Source organism: Muntiacus reevesi, chromosome 6 (assembly GCF_963930625.1).
Source record: "Muntiacus reevesi chromosome 6, mMunRee1.1, whole genome shotgun sequence".
Classification (NCBI taxonomy): domain Eukaryota; kingdom Metazoa; phylum Chordata; class Mammalia; order Artiodactyla; family Cervidae; genus Muntiacus; species Muntiacus reevesi.
Genome location: NC_089254.1, coordinates 47,194,389 through 47,216,051, shown reverse-complemented (window position 1 = coordinate 47,216,051; position 21,663 = coordinate 47,194,389). Strand labels below are relative to the sequence as shown.

The window sequence follows — 21,663 nt, the reverse complement described above, 5'->3', positions numbered from 1 at the left end:
ACAAAAATCAATTACATGAAATCACATGTGTTTGATTTCATGAGAGGATATTAAAGACATCAAAATAAAGTATGTTTAAATTTTTTTTTCTTTCCTCTATGTAAAGCAATCCAGATAGTTTTTAATTTTCCTTATAATTTTATCTTTGAATCTAGGTTAAATTTAGGAGCATATTTCATGTTTTCAAATAGATAAGATGTTTTCTATTTGAAATTTATTATTTATTTATTTCCAACTTTATTGGATTATAATCAGGAAATGTATGTGGTAGGATTTTAATTTTTAAAAATTTGTTTAGGTTTTCTTTGTAAACAAAGTTACTTGTGGGATTTAAGTTTATACATGTTCATATTTCATATGTTATAGATCATTTATTATACACAATTATGGAATACATATTTGCCATTCCTATATATCCTTGTTTTTTCCTCTGCTTTGTATTGAGATCTACGACCATAATGTGACTTATATCCAGTTCTCCTTATTATCTTTCTAATACTTATATTTTTATTATGTCATCTGTGTGGTTTCAGGAATAAATTTTTTGACCACTATATCTTCTTCACAAATGTTTTCTTTTACATCATGTCCTTCTTTATCAAGTTTAACACTTTTAATATTCAATTCTAATTCTTTATTTTTTCGGGCTATTTTGTTGCCATCTCTTAATTTTTTTATTTTTCTTTGTCTCTTCTAAGCAGAATATAGATTTGGATTACTGTGATACTGAATGGTTTGCCTTGGAAATGAACAGAGATCATCCTGTCATTTTTGAGATTGCACCCAACTACTGCATTTCAGGTTCTTTTGTTGACTATGAAGGCTACTCCATTTCTTCTAAGGGATTCTTGCCCACAGTTGTACGTATAATGGTCATCTGGATTAAATTTGCTTCCGGTCCATTTTAGTTCACTGATCCCTAAACTGTCAATGTTTACTCTTGCCATCTCCCATTTGACCACTTCCAATTTACCTTGATTCATGGACCTAACATTCCAATTTCCTATGCAGTATTGTTCTTTACAACATGAGACTTTACTTTTATCATCAGACACATCCGCAACCGGGCATTGTTTCCACTTTGGCTCAGCCTCTTCACTCCTTCTGGAGCTATTTCTTCTCCCTTCTCCAGTAGAATATTGGGCACCTAACAACCTGAGGAGTTCATCTTTCAGTGTCATATCTTTTTGCCTTCTTGTACTGTTCATGCAGTTCTCAGGCAAGAATGCTGAAGTGATTTGCCATTCCGTTCTCCAGTGGACCACGTTTTGTCAGAACTCTCCACCATGATCCATCCGTCTTGGGTGGCTCTACATGGCATGGCTCATTGTTTCATTGAGTTAGACAAGGCTGTGATCCATGTGATCAGTAAAACTCTATACAGTCAGCAAAAACAAGACCAGGAGCTGACTGTGGCTCAGATCATGAACTCCTTATTGCAAAATTCAGGCTTAAATTGAAGAAAGTAGGAAAACCACTAGGCCATTCAGGTATGACCTAAATCAAATCCCTTATGATTATACAGTGAGTGAAGTTGCTCAGTTGTGTCCAACTCTTTGCGACCCTCCATGGACTGTAGCCTACCAGGCTCCTCCGTCCATGGAATTTTCCAGACAAGAATACTGGAGTGGGTTGCACTTCCCTTCTCCAGGGAATCTTCCTGACCCAGGGATTGAGCTCGGGTCTCCTCATTATAAGCAGACGCGTTACCCTCTGAGTCACCAGGGGAAGTGATTACATAGTAGAAATGACAAATAGATTCAGGTGATTAGATCTGATAGACAGAGTGCCTGAAGAACTATGGGCAGAGGTTTGTAACATTGTATATGAGGCAGTGATCAAAACCATCCCCAAGAACAAGAACTGTAAAAAGGCAAAATGGTTGTCTGAGGTGGCCTTACAAATAGCTGAGAAAAAAGAGAAGTGAAAGGCAAAGGAGAAAAGGAAAGAGATACCCATCTGAATGCAGAGTTCCAAAGAATAGCAAGGAGAGATAAGAAAGCCTTCTTCAGTGATCAATGCAAAGAAATAGAGGAAAACAATAGAATGGGAAAGACTAAAGATCTCGTCAAGAAAATTAGATGCCAAGGGAACATTTTCATGCAAAGATGGGCACAATAAAGGACAGAAATGGTGTGGACCTAACAGAAGTAGAAGATATTAAGAAGAGATAGCAAGAATACACAGAAGAACTATAGAGAAAAGTTCTTAATGATGGGGATAACCACGATGATGTGATCACTGACCTAGTAGCCACTCACCTATTCATCCTGGAGTATGAAGTCAAGTGGGCCTTTGGAAGCAACATTACAAACAAAGCTAGTGGAGGTGATGGAATTACAGTTGAGCTATTTCAAATCTTAAAAGATGATGCTGTGAAAGTGCTGCACTCAATATACCAGCAAATTTGGAAAACTCAGCAGTGACTGGAAAAGGTCAGTTTTCATTCCAATTCCAAAGAAAGGCAATGCCAAAGAACGCTCAAACTACCATGCAATTGCACTCATCTCACATGCCAGCAAAGCAATGCTCAAAATTCTCCAAGTCTTCAACAATATGTGAACTGAGAACTTCCAGATATTCAAGCGGATTTAGAAAAGGCAGGGGAACCAGAGATCAAATTGCCAGCATCAGTTGGATCATAGAAAAAGCAAGAGAATTCCAGAAGAACATCTATTTCTGCTTCACTGACTACATTAAAGCCTTTGGTTGTGTGGATCACCACAAACTGGAAAATTCTTAAAGAGATGGGAATACCAGACCACCGTACCTACCTCCCAAGAAACCTGTACGCGGGTCAAGAAGCAACAATTAGAACTGGCCGTGGAACAACAGAAAGAAAAATGCTGCAAACTTTGCAAAACAACATCGACACATCTCACTCCACCCCTATCGTGCCAAGTGCTTAAATAATCTTATTATATGCGTACTAAATAACTGCTTCTGAAAGTTGGATGCAAAAGACCCCTACCTGTACAACAGCACCAACAAACACTGAGTCCTCTTATGCCAGCTATGTTAATAGTGGTTCACAGAACACTTTAAAAAATGGCTCAAAAATTCTGGTATGAAACCTGGTTTCTTGAGCCCAACATTTCCCACCCAAGCCTGCTCCTCAACTGCTAAGTATCATTTTCTCTTAAAACTCTCACAGTAACTCCTACTGTTTACAAAGACCTTTGTCAGCACTTGGTTTATCCTGCCAGTCCCTCTATCTCACTTAAAACTGGGAATTAATGGTATTAGGGTCTCCCTGCTGCCTAAAAATTATGATATGGCTAGGAACCAGCAGAAGGACCAACTAAAAAAAAACTGCCATAATTTATTAATAAGATAACAAGGAGAGTTCTGAAAATGCTCAACCAGAACACGCAGTGGAGATGGCCTGCCCGGCAGGAGGAGACACACATTAGGAAGTCTCAGGACTCAGCTACTTAGAAGTTGCTCCTGCTAACCCACCTTTCTTTCAGACATGACTCTGACAATTCATGGGCTAAATGCTGGATTTTCTGAGTCTTCAAGAGGAATAAAAGTGACTTATGTTCACTTTTGAAATTTACAAACTGTTAACAAAAAACTGTACAACTATTTAGTTCTTAGCAATTTATCACCACTAACTGCCTTGAGTAAAAGGACAGAGGACATTTGCTGTCTCTAGGACAAGGGGAGGCAGAAGTGGAATGTGGAGAGACAGGAAAGGGGTCTGGTTTGGAAGGGACCAGCCTTGGTCTCATTCTAACCCTGGAGTCCTGGGCCACGAAGCCAGATTGGTGCACCCAGTGTTAGAGAAACAGGAGTTTCTTCCCTTTCGAAACTGCTTGACATAAACTTTCAGGGCAACTCCGGCTTTGTTGATCATATAAAATTTTAGACTGAAAAGAATACCTGTGGCTTCGATATAAAGATGTTTGTCTTTAGATTTGAGATATCTGTATGTTATACTATGTTACCTGCTAAAACATTGTAAATAATAAGCTTCCTGGCTGGGAGCTACCTTTTGCTCTTCATCCTCAAAGGCCTGGCCGTCTCTTCTTGTTCATCCCACGGTTCTTTAGATTCCGTCTCAGAATTAACTTCACTATCATCCCAGGAAGGCTGTTTTTCCTTTCCTTGTGAAACAACTAGAATATAGCTTAGGTTCCTTGTCATAAAAGAAACAAACTCCTCAAAGTCAGGCTACAAAATAAAATAAAAATAATATTATTAGGCTCATGAAATGGATAGACTACAATGGTGAACCCTACCCAAGTCAAGGACCTCTTCCCCTTCATGATTATTGGTCAAGAGAAAGTTACTCACAAGCCTCCTGTTAACTAACACATCTCTGAAGGACAGAAGTTCACAGTTGGCAGGGACTGATCATCAAGGCAGTCTAATAACAATTGTTAAACTATAGGATGCTTCCAAATCAACTGGAGGGCTTGTTGAACACAGTTTTCCGGAGTCCAGTTCCAGACTATGATTCAGTAGGTTTAGGGTGGGGCCCCGGAACTGGATTTTCTCATAAGTTCCCAGGTGATGCTGATGTCACTGGTCCAGCCCTTTTCCAGGACCAAGAAAGATGGTCTGAGGGGTGCAGCTGGTGTACAAAGTGCTTTTCAGTAGAACTTTCTCTGATGACCAACATGCTCTGTGCTCTTCAGCATATGTAACCACAGGCAGCTGCTGAGCACTTGAAATATGGCTAGTGCCACTGAGATTCTGAATTTTTAACTTTGTTTACCTGTAATGAATTTAAGTTCAAATGGCCACATGTATCTAATGGCTACTATATTGGACAGTGCATTTCTAGAACCTGCATCTCCTGACATCCAAGCCATTGCACTTGCCAATACAAAGTCTTTACTGTATTACCCCAGACAAAAGAGAATTTTAAAAATAGCTTGACAAAAAGGATTTACATGTAGGTAAAGAAAGGATTCCCTGATGGCTCAGAGGTTAAAGCATCTGCCTCCAATGTGGGAGACTCGGGTTCGATCCCTGGGTAGGGAAGATCCCCTGGAGAAGGAAATGGCAACCCACTCCAGTATTCTTGCCTGGAGAATCCCATGGACGGAGGAGCCTGGTAGGCTACAATCCATGGGGTCACAAAGAGTCGGACACGACTGAGCAACTTCACTTCGCTTCACTTCAAAGAAAGGATTAAAGCTTTCCTATGAAGTTTATGACAAGGAGCCTTCAACCTGGGATCAGACTCTACAGGAAAGGTCTGGATGCTCACTTCCTGGGGGCTGATACACAGAGTCTTAGAGGACACATATCATAAAGAGATCTTTGCTCCAATAACACACAATCAGAGCATCCATTTTTGCTCGACTGCCTCTGTGCCTACTGGAGTTTTCTCCACAGTCACTCTCTTTGGATTAACTGTGAAATGGACACCGCCAAGGAAATCTGGAGCTTAGCTGGTTGGTCAGACTTATTCACCTGTTTTTTCTATAATGAGAATACTAAACTTATAGGAACCCATTGTATTTGGCGGACAGTGGATTTTTTTTTTAGCTTTCTTACCTGGTCTGCTATTTGACTATAGAAGTGCTTTACTTGTTCTTCAGTAAGCGGTTTCTTATCCTCTGCTTCTATGACAAATCCTGCCTTGATAATCTTCAATTAGAGAGTAAGGTCAGATCCAAATGGGCAGTGGGGCCACAGGTAAAAGAAGTCAAGGACATTTGTTTCCTAGGCTTAACAAATCTTCCAGATTTGAATGCATTACATGATTATGCCTCAGTACAATCCATAAGGCACTAAGTTGCAAGAGGCCCAAAAATATGTAAACAAAGAAGGTTCTTTTCATGCCTCCCCCAACGTCAGTGTTTAAATTTTCACTGCTTGAACGAGAGACTCCACACTATTTCTATTATTTAAGTGAATTGTTTCAAGATTAAAAAAAAAAAAAAAGCTAACTGAATTCCAAGGAAAGATATCACAGCTTTCTAAATCTTTCAAAAAGACATACATTTATAAGCGCTTTTAACCATCTATTTTCAAAATTATTTTAACTCTCTTAACTTTTTTTCAAGGCTTACCTTTGTTAAATCTGTAACTCATAATCTAGTATATCTTACTCTGACAGCAACAAAAATATCCAAATTACAGGGAAGAACAGAATTTAAAATTCAGCCATGCTTTGTCTTAAAATTTTTTAATTTAATGACAAATTCAGTGTGTATGTCACTATAGTATAACAATGTACAAAATGGACCATCTACTTTATTGCAGTTTAATCAATGCTCCTTTGGCTGAACAAAGAATGCATGATGGGAAATTCATAAAGATACCCAATCCCTCCTGACATAGCTTCCCATGTGACCTCCTCTATTGCACATGCAATATTCTTGCAAATTTTAATATAACTTTGTTGTTTCAACACAAAATCTCTATTCAGGGGTCAGTAAACCATAGCCCCTTCCACCACACATGTTTAGAAACAAAGATTACTAGAACCACGCCCCTTTGTTTATTTACTGTCTTGTTGCCTTCTCCAGACAATGGCAGAGTTAAACTTCTGTGACAGAGCTCATATGCCCCATAAGCCTGAAAATAGTTACTATCTGGCTCTTTACAGGAGAAGTAAGCTGATCTTTAGATTAGAATGCAATTTTCCTCCAAAAAGTTTTTCTTTGGGCTCTAAAAGCAAAACCTTAAATGCTTCTTTAAGTTATCATGTATCTAAAAGGACCATATATTTGTGACAACATCAGGGAATAATGCAGGCTAATGTGAGCTTATAGCAAGTTTGCACTGATGACAACTAAATACAAAGAATTTGTTATCATCCAACATAAGAACGGCAACTTTTATATTTTATATTGGATGCTAGCAGAGCAGAGTTATTTAAATAAGGATGTTGAATAGGTTGAGCCTTTGTAAGACAAAACACCCAAAGCCTTTAGAGGTACCTAGTACCAGATGTTCTTTATGTTCTAGTTTACTCTGAGTGATAAGCTTGTCTCCACATTGAAAATTAAGGGATTTTTTTTCACAATTAATTTAAACTATTGTTGGGAGATATTACTTACTTTTTCTTTAATTTCTTGAACTTTTCTAGCAGTCACAGCATCAGGCTTGATAATAACAATTGTGTATATTTGGTCTAGGAAGAAACAATGGATGGATTTCATTTTCTTGGCACAAAGTCTAGATAATGAAGGATTTGACAATTGCAAGCGTAAACTACTAATGTCCAATGAGTTTTGTCTATCAATAGCTTTGTCCTTATGGCGTTGCAACTACCAAAGAGTTTCTACTTAGAATCAAAGTATATTTCCTGTATTTGCATGCAGGAAAAACATTCACAAGAGTTTACAGTCAGAGGATCAAAAAAAAGTGTAGGTGGGTACTAGTTATTTAATTTTTTTGGCCACATCTCATGCTTGTGCGATCTTAGTTCCCCAACTAGGGGTTGAATCCGGGCCCTCAGTGGTGACAGTGTGAAGTCCTAACCACTGGACCACCAGGGAATTCCCAGTACTAGTTATTTGAGTACAATTCACATGCTTTAGAATCACACCAATGATCCCGTCCAGGTCAGTATCACTGACTGGAGTTTCAGCGCAAGCAAACATTATAAACCAATGGCTTAACTGTCTATGAATTTATCCACATTTATCTACACATTCTTATAATTAGTTTTTAGTGCAGAATAGCTCACCTAGCATGTTGTTTGCCTCTGATCCCTCCAGGGTATGAACACACATTCACACACTCACTCAAGATATTCCAATGAAGGCAGGAAGTTGTTCATCCTTAAAGCAAACTAGGAATGCAGGTCATCAGGGAGGAAATTTTTACAAGTTTTGGAAAGATGATGAAGGATAAAGTAGGAGGAAACTACTGTCCAGATTACTCACAGGGGACAGAAGCCCCTGGTTGAATGTAATCTTAGAAAAACTCCAGGCATAGAGACTGAAGGCAAGGCAAGGGGAGCAAAAGAGATTGCTTTTTAAGAGCTGAGTCTGGTATTGCACAAATCATCATTAATCCTACCAGTCCTTATCAATTAACACTGATGTCATTACAAGGTTCTTGCTGCAAGTGATGCTGTAATGAACATCATTCATGTACACAAATCCTTCACTATTACTTTAAAGTAAATTTACTTGCCAACGCTTTCGTAGCTTGGTTCCCCAGCATCCTCTGAATCTGAGTCTACAAATGCAATTTCATGATACTGTGAAAAAGAAAAGCAAATAAAACAGTTATATTTTAATATGATAGAGTTTTTAGAAATTTTGTTTCTAGTAAATATGTATAATCAAAGGGATAGAAATTAAAGCGGAAGGAACATTTGTAAACTTCAGGATCCATTCTTGACCATTGCTCTGAGTAAATTAGGAGCAGAAAGATACTTCCTTAACTTATAAAAAAATGTCTTTCTGAAAAAAATAGCCAATTTCCTCATATAGAGTAAAACCCTAGGAAGGATAAGAGATTCTTAGTTTCTGAAGAAGCCCTGAAAATGCTTCTGTGATTCTGTAAACTACCTGAAAAGTTTATATATTTACATATATACATTTTGAGGGCAAAAAGTTTGTATAATTATAGATTCTCAATGGACTACAGAATCAAAAATGTTTGGAAACAACTATACTGAAAGCATTCACTTCCGTTATAATCAAAAATAAGAGAATTATGCCAGCTATAACTTCATAGTGACCTGTCTTGTATTTGTTGTATCTACCCTGACAAACAAGGCAGCCACTAACCACATGAGGCTATATTTGAGAGCTTGAAATGAGGTTAGTCCAACCTAAGATGTGCTATGAGTGAAAAATACACAGCACATTCCAGACTTAGTTTGAAAAAATGAATGTGGAATACTTTATTTCCTACATTGACTACATCTTTTTCTTATTTTATTGAAGTATAGTTGATTTACAATGCTGCATTTAATTGCTGCCATACAGAAAAGTGCCTTAGTTTTATATATATACTTTTTCATAGTCCTTTCCATTATGGTTTATCAGAGGATATTGAATATAGTTCCCTGTGCTATACAGTTTATACATCTAATAAATAATAGCTTGCGTCTGCTAATCCCAAACTCCCAATCCTTCCCTCCGTCACCCCCTCTCTCCGTTGGAAGTCACAAGTCTGTTCTCTATATTTGTGAGTCTGTTTTTGGTTCATAGATATATTCATTTGTGTCATATTTTAGGTTCCAAATATAAGTGGTATATGATATTTATCTTTCTCTTTCCGACTGAGCTCACTTAGTATGATAATCTCTAGATGCATCCATGTTGCTGCAATGATTTTGTTCTTTTTAATGGCTGAGTAATATTTCATTGTGTGTGTGTGTATATACATACCACACCTTCCTTATCCATTCATCTAGGGGTGCATGTATTGTTTCGAATTATAGTTTTGTCTGGGTATATGCCCAGGAGTGGGATTGCTGGGTCATATGGCAACTCTATTTTTAGTTTTTTGAGGAACTACCATATTGTTCTCCATAGTGGCTGCACCAGTTTACATTCCTACCAACAGTGTAAGAAGGTTCCCTTTTCTCCACACCCTCTCCAGCCTTTATTATTTGTAGACTTTTTAATGATGGCCATTCTGACAGGTGTAAAGTGTGGTACCCCAATGTAGTTTTGATTTTCATTTCTCTAATAATTAGTAATGAAGATCTTTTCATGTTCCTATTAGATCTCTGTATGTCTTCTTTGGAGAAATGTCTATTTAGGTTTCTGTCCATTTTTCAATTGGGTTGTTTGTTGTTGTTGTTGAATTGTAAGAGCTCTTTGTATATTTCAGAAATTAAGCCCTTGTTGGTCACATCATTTGCAAATATTTTCTCCCAGTTCATAGATTGTCTTCTCGTTCTGTCTATGGGTTACCTCATTGTGCAAAATCTTGTAAGTTATATTGAATACATCTTTAAATGGGCATGTTTTTAATATGTCAGATGTAAGAAAAGATGTTTGAAAATTAATTTCACCTTTTTTATTGTTTTTAATTGACTAGTAGAATATTATAAGTTTTGTATGTGACTCACATTATGGCTTGTATTTTATTACTACTATTGCACTAGACAAGGCAATTGATGAGAAATCTAAATAATGGAAAAGTCCAACAGAATGGAATAAGATAAAATAAATACCAGATATTAATAATGGAATAAGATAAAATAAATACCAGATATTAATAAATTTCTTACATATCACTATAATTAATTAAAATAAGATGTCATTCTGCAAGAATAATGAGAATAACGACAATAAAACCATAGTACAGCGCACACAGAGCGAAAGCCAGATGCAGTACAGTAATTAGGAGAATGTTTAAAAGTCATGCTGCCTGACTTCAGATTCTGCTTTTACAGCCTACTAGCTACCCGTTTCTAAGGAAAGGACATAATGTTTCTAAGCCTGTCTTATTGAGCACAAATGCTTCATAAGGTTCCCCTAGGTCCAGATTCAAGATGCAACATAGGAGGCTCCTGAATTCACCTCCTCCCTCAGACACACCAGACCTACAGTTATTTGTGGAACAGTTCCCTCTGAGCGAAATCCAGAAAACAACCAGGCAATTCCTATGCATCATTTGACTATGACAAATGAGGGGGAAAAAAACACATGCCAAATTGGGTAGCAGAGGCTGAGTCACAATCTCACCATAAACTCTCTCCCTGACACAGAGACATAAAATCGAGAGGGGACTCACAACTCCCAGCATCTCCCAAAGGAGTGAAGGGCTTGACACCAACATGGAGTACCCCCAACTTTAAGACTTCCAATGGAGAGATGGGACCCCAAGTGCTTGGCTCTAAATGAAGCCCAAGTTAGTAGATGAAGGAAATAAAGATCAGAGCAGAAATAAATAAAATAGAGACTAAAAGACAATAGAAAAAAATCAGTGAAACTAAGAGCTGGATTTTGAAAAAAATACACAAAAGAGAACTTTAGCTAGATTGTGAGGGAAGAAAAGAGAAGACTCAAATAAATAAAATTAGTAATGAAAGAGGAGACATTATAACTAATACCACAGAAACACAAGGATCTTAAAAGACTATTATGACCAACTATGAAATGATTGTCTCAAAAAGCACTCCCATGTTCATTGCAGTCTTATTGACAACAGCCAAGATATGAAAACAACCTAATGGACACTTACAATGGATAAAGGTATTGTATCTATACACAATGAAATCCTATTCATTCATAAAAAAGGAAGAAATCTTGCTTTTTGCGACAATGTGGATGGAGTGTGAGCACATTATGCTATGTGAAATAAGTCAAAGAAAGATAAATGCTGTATGATCTCTCTTATATGTGGAATCTAGAAAAAATGAACTCACAGGCGCAGAGAACAGAATGATAGTTGATAGAGGCAGAGCATGGTGAATCGGCGAATTGGGTGAAGGAGGTCAAAAGGTAAAACTTCCAAATAAGTTCAGAGGGCATAATGTATAGCATAATGACTATAGGTAATGCTATGTATTGTGTATGTGAAAGTTGCTAAAAGAGTAGATTTTTAAAATTTTTAATGACAAATTTTTTCAGAAAACATGACAAGACAAATGTTAACTAAGTGTAGTAGTTGTTGTTGTTCAATTGCTATGTCCAATTAAGTGTAGTAATCATTTCCTGATATCCACATACATCAAATCATTATGGTGTATACCTTAAACTAATAAAATGTTAGCTGTCAATTATATCTCAATAAAAGTGAGGAGTAAAATGACTTTTGTAAGGATTAAATGAGGATATCTTTTTTAAAATCTTAGCAAACAGTAAGCCCTCAAAAATTCCTAGTTATTATAACTTCAAAAAGAAGTAGAGGGGGTGGAAAGAGGGAGGGAGGGAGATACAGAGAGAAAGGAAGGGCAAAGGTTCCCTGAAAAACAAGAAACCTGAAAATGTAAAGGAAAATGGTCTGGAATGAGAAAAATCACTACTGTAAATGTCAATCCCCTATGTTTGTCATTTGTCAGTTTTCCATCAAAATATTCATTTTTTTCCTTAATGCTTACACTTTGTACATACTAAGGACATTAACACATTGAGACACAGTGCAAACATTTCTTCAAGTTTGCTGCTTTACTTTTATATTTTATTGAAACTTTTAAATAATTAAATCTATCCATTTTTTCTTTTTTGATATCTGTTTCATATTATACTTTCAAGGCCTTTCTCAACCTATGACAAAATAAATGCTTTCCAATATTTTCTTCTAATACTTTTATGCTTTGTTTCTTCATAGCTCTTCCATTCATCTGAAATTTATGTCCATGAAGAAATGATATAACTTTCTTAACAAATAGTTAACCCAGTATTACTGTTTTTGGAATTTTTAATCCTTTCCAGATTTAAGCTGATAGTTTTTATAGCAGATACTTATACAGCCTTAAGCCTATACCTTCTCATAATTTTTATTTTTCATTATTTCTCAGCTAGTCTTTACTTTTTGTTTCTTAAATTCACACTTCTTGTTTTTGTTGTTGTGTATGTATATGTGTGTGCATGTTTCAATATGTCACTTCTATTTATCTGTCCATATTTATAATCACTTTCCTATGTGACTTTCTTTCTTATGGTATATTATGCTCATAGTTCTACATGCTTTATGATTCATTTCAAAATCTCAAAATATTTTATTTCTTATTACCAGGTAGTACACTTTTCACACATAGGATGTTATTCGAAGCATCATATTAAAGTATAATACTCTATTGTTCATTTTTCAGTTTCTCTTGGCCCTCTTTTCATATCAATAAACAGAGCTAATATATACTAAATAATATTCTACTGTATGAATTCATATAATTTATGACACATTACACTTATGTCATCTATTCACTATTGCTAGGTATTTAGATTGGTTCCAAAATTTTAGTAACATAGACAACACTGAAATAAATATCCTTTTCTTTATTTGTCTCATGATCTTCTTAAGGAAACTTAATGGAGTGTAATTGTCAGTCAAAAGATACATGTTTTATTTTAAGCCTTTGATTCATATTATCAAAATACTTCCCAACAAGGTTGCACCATTTAGATACCTAGATGGTTATAAAACTAGGGGAAACACTTCAGGAAAACAGCAAAAAAGATGAAATACATCATTTTTAAAACAAATTTTTTAAAATAAAATTGTTAGTAATTCAAAGTATTACCTGAGGGCGAACCATTTCACCTGCTGCAATTTTCCTCTCCTCATCGACCAAGGTAATAATTTTTTGATTCACAAGTGGTGCATTTGCACCATGGATTTTTGCAACAATTGTGCCATTCTATAAGGGGAAATAAAAGCAGGAAGGAAATTCATTTTCAGGATAAGTCAAGAATTAATACTTCAACTAGACTGTCACCCCACTCTGACCCACACCCTCACCAATCCTTTTTTAGCTACTGTAATTAGCCATTTTAAAATAAATATTAGTGGTATGAAAGTATGTCCATTTGGTAAATCCACCTCTTTGAGTTCTACTTCTAATTCATCTGTTAGATGATTATTTCTACCACTAATTCTCCTACAACCAAAGACAGGCCATGCATGCATTAAATTTTACTGGCTCTGTTCAGGCCTCCCAACATTACTCTCCCTCACTATTTTTGATATTATTTCCCTTTTGTCCATCTTTCAGCACATATTTACTGAACACTTGTGTACTACCATTGTACCAGGCAAGCTGGTATGAGATAATAGTCTTGGTTTTTGTTGTTGTTCAGTTGCTCAGTCGTGTCCAACTCTTTGCAATGCCATGGACTGTAGCCCGCCAGGCTCCTCTGTCCATGAGATTTACCAGTTAAGAATACTGGGATGGGTTGCCATTTCCTTCTCCAGGGGATCTTCCTGACCTAGGGATCAAACCCATGTCTCCTGCATTGCAGGCAGATTCTTTACTGCTGAGCCACTGGGGAAGCCAGTAGTCCTGGTACCTTATAATTATTTTAAAAAAAGAAAAAAACCCACAAACACATGTGAAATAAAAGCCATGACAGGAACCACTACGGGAGGTACAAAGAGCTGGGAGCATCTATAATTTGTTCTGGTTAGGTAGATTAGTAAAGGTAACTATCAGTGTCAGGAAGTAATTCTTGGTTTAAAATGTGAAGGACAGGTCACAATTCTTGGTTTAAAATGTGAAGAAAGATCATTCTAGGCAAAAGGAAATAGAGATGTAAGGGTCCTACGGCTGGAAAGAAACATGGTATATAGGAAGGCCGGCAGAGAAACTAAGGAAAGGCCTGATATGAGACAAAGCCCAATAGCTAAGGGGAGCCAGAATGTGCGGAGGCTTGTGGGTCAACTTGGGAGGATGCAACCTTTATCCTAAGTGCAGTGGAAAGACTGAAATGTTTAAACAGAGGCAGGGATCACAATTAGAACTGCTGTTTGTAGAAATCATTTTACCTACCATATGGAGAAAAGGTTACAGATGGAGCAAGAGAAGATATCTGTACACAAATCAGAAGTTATTCTAGAGGTGAGGATGGGAGAGATGGGAGCTCAGTCTATGGCAGTGCTGTTCGAAATGGAAAGAATAGAAAGAAGGAGATGAGTGTGAGGCAAGCTTGGGTGGTGAAATTGACAGGACCAAGGTCTGGTGTGGATGGGGTGTAATGTAAAGAGAAGTCACTGAGATGACTTTTCTGTTTCTGGCTTGAGAAACTGGGTATGTTAAGATATTACTCACCAGATGAGGCAACACTAGAAGATAACATTTCCAATGGGAATGGGGAGGGCAGGAGGGGTCTAGTATTGGACCAGTTCATTGCGAGATGTCCTTGAGCTATCAAGAGGAAAGATCAAAGGACCGGTTGGATACACAAGTCTTGTGCTCAAAGTGTAGGATTTAGCTGAAGACATTAATTTGAATTATTGATATATAAGAAGTGACATTTTAAACTGTGTTTGGGAGAAGTTTTCTAAGGAGATTTATAGCATAATGAAGTCAATATGTAATGACTGAATAAAGAAAGGTGAACCTGTAAAGGAGAATGGGTGGGGGGGATGGTGAGTAGCACCTAGGAAGCAGAAGGAAAATCAAGTCACAAAAGTCAAAAGAAGCAACTGTTCCAAAAAGGAGGGCATGACCACCACATTTAATACATTTGAGAGGTACAGAACGATGAAGACCTGAAAGCATTCATTCTGTTTAACAACAGACTGGTAACTGGATACATTAGCAACGGCCAGTTTGGTAGAATAATCTGAAAGAAGTTCAATTGAATGGGTTGAAGAATTAATGGGATGAGAAGAGATGGAGTGAAAATATAGAAACTCTTCTAAGAAATTTAGCTCTGAGGTAGAGGAGAGAGGTGAGTGGAGGCTGGAGAGGGACATAGTATCAAAAGGATTTTTTTTTAATTGGAAAGATTTAATCATATACAAAGGCCAAAGAGAAGAATCCAGTTGAGAAAGATCTGAATGAAACCTGACACTCTAATTATCATTTACCACTAAAATGGACCTCCATGAACTTTCTAATATCCCTTGAAAAAGCCCTTCCTGTTAACAGGCTGGAATGAATTTGTTGTCAGCTAAGAACACTGCCCAAAACAAAGGTGGTTTTGTAGTCATGGACTGAGATTTCTTTTTTAAGTTTTAATTTTTATCAATTTTTAAAGGTTGCTTTCCATTTGCAGTTATTACAAAATATTGACTATATTCCCCATGGAGATTCTTGAATTAGGATTTTGAATATGGGAGCAATGGGTGATAACAAACTGAGGCGTGACTGCAGGAAGTGAGTTGGAAGAAAAGTTCATTGGTAGTTAGGAGAGGCCAGGATCCCGCAGTCCCGGGATGATGGCAGCATGTCAGCATGAAAGGAAGATTTTGAGCCCCGTCTTCCGGTGGGCGTGGGTCTGCTGCTCAGACCTGACTCACTCAGCAGGTGATGGCTACCCCAAAGCTGCAGACTCTATGTGGGCCACCTGCCCAGCCTCTCCTCCTGAGTGCCAGACTCCCAACTACTGCTGCTGCTAAAGCCACCTCATGGGCACATTAACCTGTCAAGCCCATTCCTGCCTCTGGTGGTTACTCATTCTGGTTCCCTGAATTATATTTTGGCCAGGTGTCTGCAAACTATGACCTATACAGGGATGATGCTTCTGCAAAACTGAAAATACTTACTGTCTGGTCCCATATAAATAACAGCTTGCTACCCCTCAGATAAATCATCACATCTTTCCAGTTGACAGTAAGATCTATAGTGCAATTTTTTAAAATTCAGTTAACCCTGTCGTTCACTTCCCTAAAATAGCTGCAAGATTATAGTTTAACAGAAGCAAAAAGTTATATTTGAGACATGTTTTTAAAATAATTATTTATAATGTCAAAAATGGTCTCTTCAACAGCAAAGAAACAGTCCAAACTCTCTCAGGGAAGAATTTCCTTTTTGCTCTATATCGCACAAGTGAGCAGTACCTGAATCTTCTTTTAGAAACCAACACTTATAATATTTTTTGATTATTAAAGTTGTTTATCCTGGAATATTTGGAAAATATAGAAAAGTACAAGACAAAAATTTAAATTATATACATATCCCCCATATACAGAAAACTTCTATTAGCATTCTGGTGAATACACTACCTACCTTCTTTCTATACATTTGTAAATAGAGAGAGAAAAGCAATCTATATTACTAAATAGTGACCATATAAATATTTCTTTGTATTGATATATGTGAATATTTATAACCAATTCTCTTCTACTGAGTACCTAAGTAATTTCTAATTTTTCACTCCTATAATAATTCATCCTATAATAACAATCTCTGATTATTTCCTTAGAAAAGGTAGATACCATTTTGTTTTTCTTTCCCCTGATCAACTCAGTGTATGGTAGTCTAATCTTCACAATGCATTATGAGCTCCTACAGGTCAAGTTATAAAATATGTTAATAGACAAGCGAATGTAAGGCAAAAAAGTCTACAATTATTATCATCAGAGAACAGTTCCAGTCATTGTGTAATGTTATTTGCTCTTTAGCTGTGAATTGGAGTCTGATGATACATTTGAGATGATAAATATACTTACAACACTGAAGAGAAAAACAGGTTCACATTTATCTCTAAACGGCTGGAGAGTCACAATGCTGTCAGCTTCTGCCTAAAAAAATTATTTCATATAATGATAAAGGACACTATATTCAAGTCATTTGATGTACTACATTCAAAAAATGCAGAGATACATGAAAATTTTTATGTTTACTACATTTCATGAGTATGTTATAGTTGTGTTTAGAATCAAGTTACACATTCTGGCAATTGAGACTCTATCTCATTTGGCTCCAACCTTACTTCCCACTCTTCATCCTTATAGTTCCCAACCTGCAGCTAAACTCATCTCCTCATAGACTGCTTTATATATACTGGACTTTTCCCCTTGTTACCTGCTCCTGCCCTTCCTTTTCCAACCCAGCTCAAGTGTCCTTCCTCCAAGAACTCTGCCTTGCTCCCCCTTCTGCTGCAAATCATCTTCCCTCCACATAACACTTCATCACCCTTCTCTCAGGGCACCAACAGTCCCTTTCAACACTGTACTGCTGTTGTGAGAACCTAGTTAACGTCCTCTGTTAGAAAGTGAACCACATCCACAGAGAATCATACTCACCCTTGCATGTCACTCCCCACCTTATCAGTCAGAGCTTCCTAAATGCTTTTTGAATAAACTGGTTGTCAGGTTTAAAAGCCTTTGATGTTAAAGTTTTCCCACAAATTTCAAGTTGTCTTAAATTGATTATCAACAACTATGTATTAAATAATAGTGTTCCTGCAAATTAATTTAACATCTCTTGGGCCAGCTATCAGGATGTGTGTTATAGGATCTTCTATATAAAAGTTGCAATACTCTGGTTTCTCTTCAGATCGTATAAATCTTTCGCCTTTTACTATAAAAGTTGCTTTTTGGAACCTCGAGCAATTGTTTCCAAACTGGGTTTCTAGAGGTTCCTCAACCATGGCCAAAGATAGTGAGGTGTGAGCCAAGGCAGGGTCCCTCGGCCCTATGTCAGCCAAAGGGGCTGTGTTGTAATCATTTTTTTTAACACATTGGATTCTACATCACTTTCTTTCTTTCCCTTTCTTTCCTTCCTTCTTTCTCTATTTTTCTCTTTTCAAAAAAGTAGGTTTCACTGCTTTCAAAAAAAAAAGAAAAAAGCTTAAAAGGAACTACTCTATAACATTAAAGGACAGTAGTCAAAGATTACATTTAAAAGCAGTCTAGCCATCATTGTTGCAATTTAATTTACAGTAAAGTACTAGCAAATAAAGCATATAATTAAAAGCTATAATACATAAAAATTAAAAACTATAATACATAAAAACTAAAAACTATAATACATGACATTTACTGAATTTTTATATAAATAGGCACAATGTTAGCACAAGTCTTCAGGGAATACGTGTAACTCTATGGCTGATTCATATCAATGTATGACAACACCCACTGAAAAATTAAAAATTAAAAAAAAATAAAGATCACATAATAGAAAAAATTTTATACTGACCATGCAACTAAGGGTGATTTCAATAGGTAATTAATCTCATAGGTTTTGTTTTGGATTTGAGTTTACAAGTTCAGAAAGGGTCTTTCTTTAGTTAAAGGCAGGAAATAAAATATCCAGCAGAGGGCACCCCTCCGTTGTTCCCAATGGAGATTTGGAAGCTATTATACGTAATCTTTTTTTTTTTTTAAATAAGCAGATCATAGAAGAAAAATAGCATCAATTTAAATGAATGTTCTATTGTTGGTTGTGCTCAAACAGAAGAGAAGCCATTTGGAGACAATGCACACATTTTTGTTGTTGTTGTTATTAAATTCAACAAATGAACAATATGAACATATTTGGGATATATTTTGAAAAGTTTACTAGCACTCCCTGGTGGAATAGATATAGTGATGAAACTGATTCGTGTGAGGCAGGTTGAGGAAGTCTGGCCGGCTGGGGTACTGCTGGGAGGACACAGTCAGAAGGCTCTGGGTGGGAGGAGCCCTGTATTCTCACATAGCCCCGTGCTGTGCTGAAAAGGTAGCCCAAAAAACCACATGGGCCAATCCTCCTGGACCCACCCCTCAGCCTCCACCACAGTGCCCAACCCACATGCATACCCCAGGTTTGTTCCTACTCAGGCTCTGTAAACAAGAAGGGATTTAATGACTCCAGTCCACCTGGGAACACAGCATCAAATTACACTTTTCTCTTGCCTTGCTTTCTATGCACCAGTTCCCTTCCAGGTAGCCAGACAAGTGAGCAGGGCTTCTGCCTTACTGTCTCTCCCCATCCAATTTCCTTTTTGACCTGGAGTTTCTTCATGATCCCTAGACCATGAACTTGCACTCCTATCACTTCCAGACAGATTGCCATGAGTCATGTGAATTTTCTGACCCTTGATTCTCCATGATCCATTTCCCAGCTATTAGATCCTTCTGTTATTGTCTTATAACTTCTTACACCAACCCACTGTCTACTGCATATGGCAATTCCCTTTAGGCCTCATTCTCTGTCCTCTGACATTAGTTTTCCTCCCTGTTGTCATTGTTTAGTTGCTAAGTCGTGTCTGACTTTTTGCAACATCACGGTTTCCCTGTCCTTCACTATATCCCGGAGTTTGCTCAAACTCATGTGCATTGAGTCAGTGATACCATCCAACCATCTCATCCTCTGCCGCCCCCTTCTCTTTTTGCCTCCCATCTTTCCCAGCATCAGGGTCTTTTCCAATGAGTCGGCTCTTCACGTCAGATGGCCAAAGTAAAGTCAAATCTAGAATCACAATCCAGTTCTTCTCAGGTGGTTCTGACTCTTCAGAGTTAAGGTTATAATATAATGCTGCCCTTTAAAAACTTATATGGCCCTTATTTCAAAAGACAAAGTCAGTCTCTTGACAAAATGAGTTAATGATTGTATATAACCACCTATTCTCTCTTTTTTAAAAAACTTTTCTTCTGTCTTCTCTTTGTTGGGTCTTCAGGTTTTTTTTTTTTTCTTCTTCTTTGCAGCCCACCTTCTTTAAGAGGAAAAAATAATAAAAGATGAGTTTCTAAGCTTTAGACTGTTTATTTGTAACCTTGAACTAAGAAAAAGAAGCCCTATAAGCAGTGTGTAGGCAGAAGAGGATGGACAAACATAAGTTAAGGTCAGTAAGCAAGTTCATCGCAAGGCTGAGGTTGGGAGGAGTCAGGAAGGCCTGTGTACATGAGAACATGCAATAGATTGAGGCTTCATATTGTATCAGGGATTATGAGTTTTAGGGATAAGAAGTAAAAATACATGAGTTATCTGCTTTTGCATCTTAGGTCTAGCTGGTCTGGACATGTTTCTGTCCAAAAGAAATAGAACATGAGTCACATACATACTTTTAAATCCTCCAGTGGCCACATTTAAAAACTAAAAAGAAACAGGTGAAAATAATCTAATGATACATTTCACTTAGTCCAATATATCCCCAAATGATCATTCTAACATGTAATGGATGTAAAAAATTATTAATGAAGTATTTCACATTCTTTTTTTTTTCATACTGTCTTCAAAATCGAGTTGTATTTTATACTTAGGACACATCTCTAATTTGTGGGCTAAATTTTAATCATAAATAATTGACTTCTAATTAGATTTCATAAATTCAAAGAGGTAGAGTCACATATCTAACATTAACTGGGTAAATGACCAGAGTCCTACCCCAGGATTTCTAGTAAATGCTATTTGCAATCCTTATTCTGAACACACACCATATGCTCTGGTGAAAATAAATATGGCAATAAACAGATACCCATTTTTATGTTTTTCTAACACTCAAAACCATGGTAAATGATCTCAGCTTTATAGGAATGGGACAAAAATCACATTTGTTCTCAGACCTAGTGGAATTAAATATACAGTAAATTACCAAGTAAACACTGTCCATTTTGAAGAGTTGACACATTGCTTAAATTAAGACAATCCTCAACATTTAAAGTAATAAAATAATAGTTTAGTGGAAATCCTTACTACAGCAAAATGCAGAAGTTCATCTTCGTTCAGCTCATTTTTCAATTTTCTGAATAAGGTTTGCATTGCTTTGCAAGGTCCACACCAGGTTTGGTAAACATCAATCACTAGAAGATGATAATATTCGTGAAGGAACAGAGGCAAAGAGTCTCGATTAGCAGCTTCTTCTAATTCTTGGGGCAGAGAAAAGACAGAGCAGGTATTTACTCTGGGAAGTGGGGAGTGGTGCTCAGCGTTGGGGTGCCACAAGATGCCCTGCGGCCTACTCCAGATGGTAACACCTAGGAAGCCTAGTACCTGTCAGGCCTTTGTTCTGCATCATCTCATCCCACAGGCTTTGATTATTGATGACCGCCTGCAAAAGGAAGGGGCTGTCAAAGTCTTCAAGGGCCAATGCTCCAAGTAAAGAATTGTTGATGTGTCATGCCTACCTGTAACTGGATTTCTCGCTTTTTACTTGCCATTTATCCACTGTCACACGAAAGAGGGAAGAAAAATAGAAAACAAGTAAAAGGAAATTGAAATAATGTTTATTCATTCAAGCAGCATCTTAAGTACTGCAGAAATTTTCCTTCAGCAATATTGGATCATGTACTTTCCCCTCTTCTGGAGAGAGAGGAGTTGTGGTCTCTGAAGAGCTCCTCAGGCTGGGCTCTGTGCTAAATGCTTGTAGCAGCCATACTATCTTACCCTCCCAATAATTCTGAAGCAAAGTAAGT

At 37.1% G+C, this 21,663-nt stretch overlaps 1 protein-coding gene across 1 annotated transcript in view; it reads right to left on the bottom strand.

The window, feature by feature from the left end:
- NME8 (NME/NM23 family member 8) overlaps positions 1-21,408 on the bottom strand; it is a 34,539-nt gene extending 13,131 nt beyond the window's left edge. Inside the window, exons 1-9 of the mRNA XM_065938473.1 lie at positions 21,376-21,408; positions 21,242-21,299; positions 20,945-21,051; positions 16,996-17,067; positions 13,124-13,240; positions 8,107-8,173; positions 7,023-7,096; positions 5,512-5,604; positions 3,995-4,176 (exon numbers count right to left, since the gene is read on the bottom strand). Coding sequence (XP_065794545.1) covers positions 3,995-4,176; positions 5,512-5,604; positions 7,023-7,096; positions 8,107-8,173; positions 13,124-13,240; positions 16,996-17,067; positions 20,945-21,051; positions 21,242-21,299; positions 21,376-21,408 — 803 coding nt within the window. The remainder of the gene's footprint in view (positions 1-3,994; positions 4,177-5,511; positions 5,605-7,022; positions 7,097-8,106; positions 8,174-13,123; positions 13,241-16,995; positions 17,068-20,944; positions 21,052-21,241; positions 21,300-21,375) is intronic.
- Between the last annotated feature and the right edge of the window lie 255 nt (positions 21,409-21,663).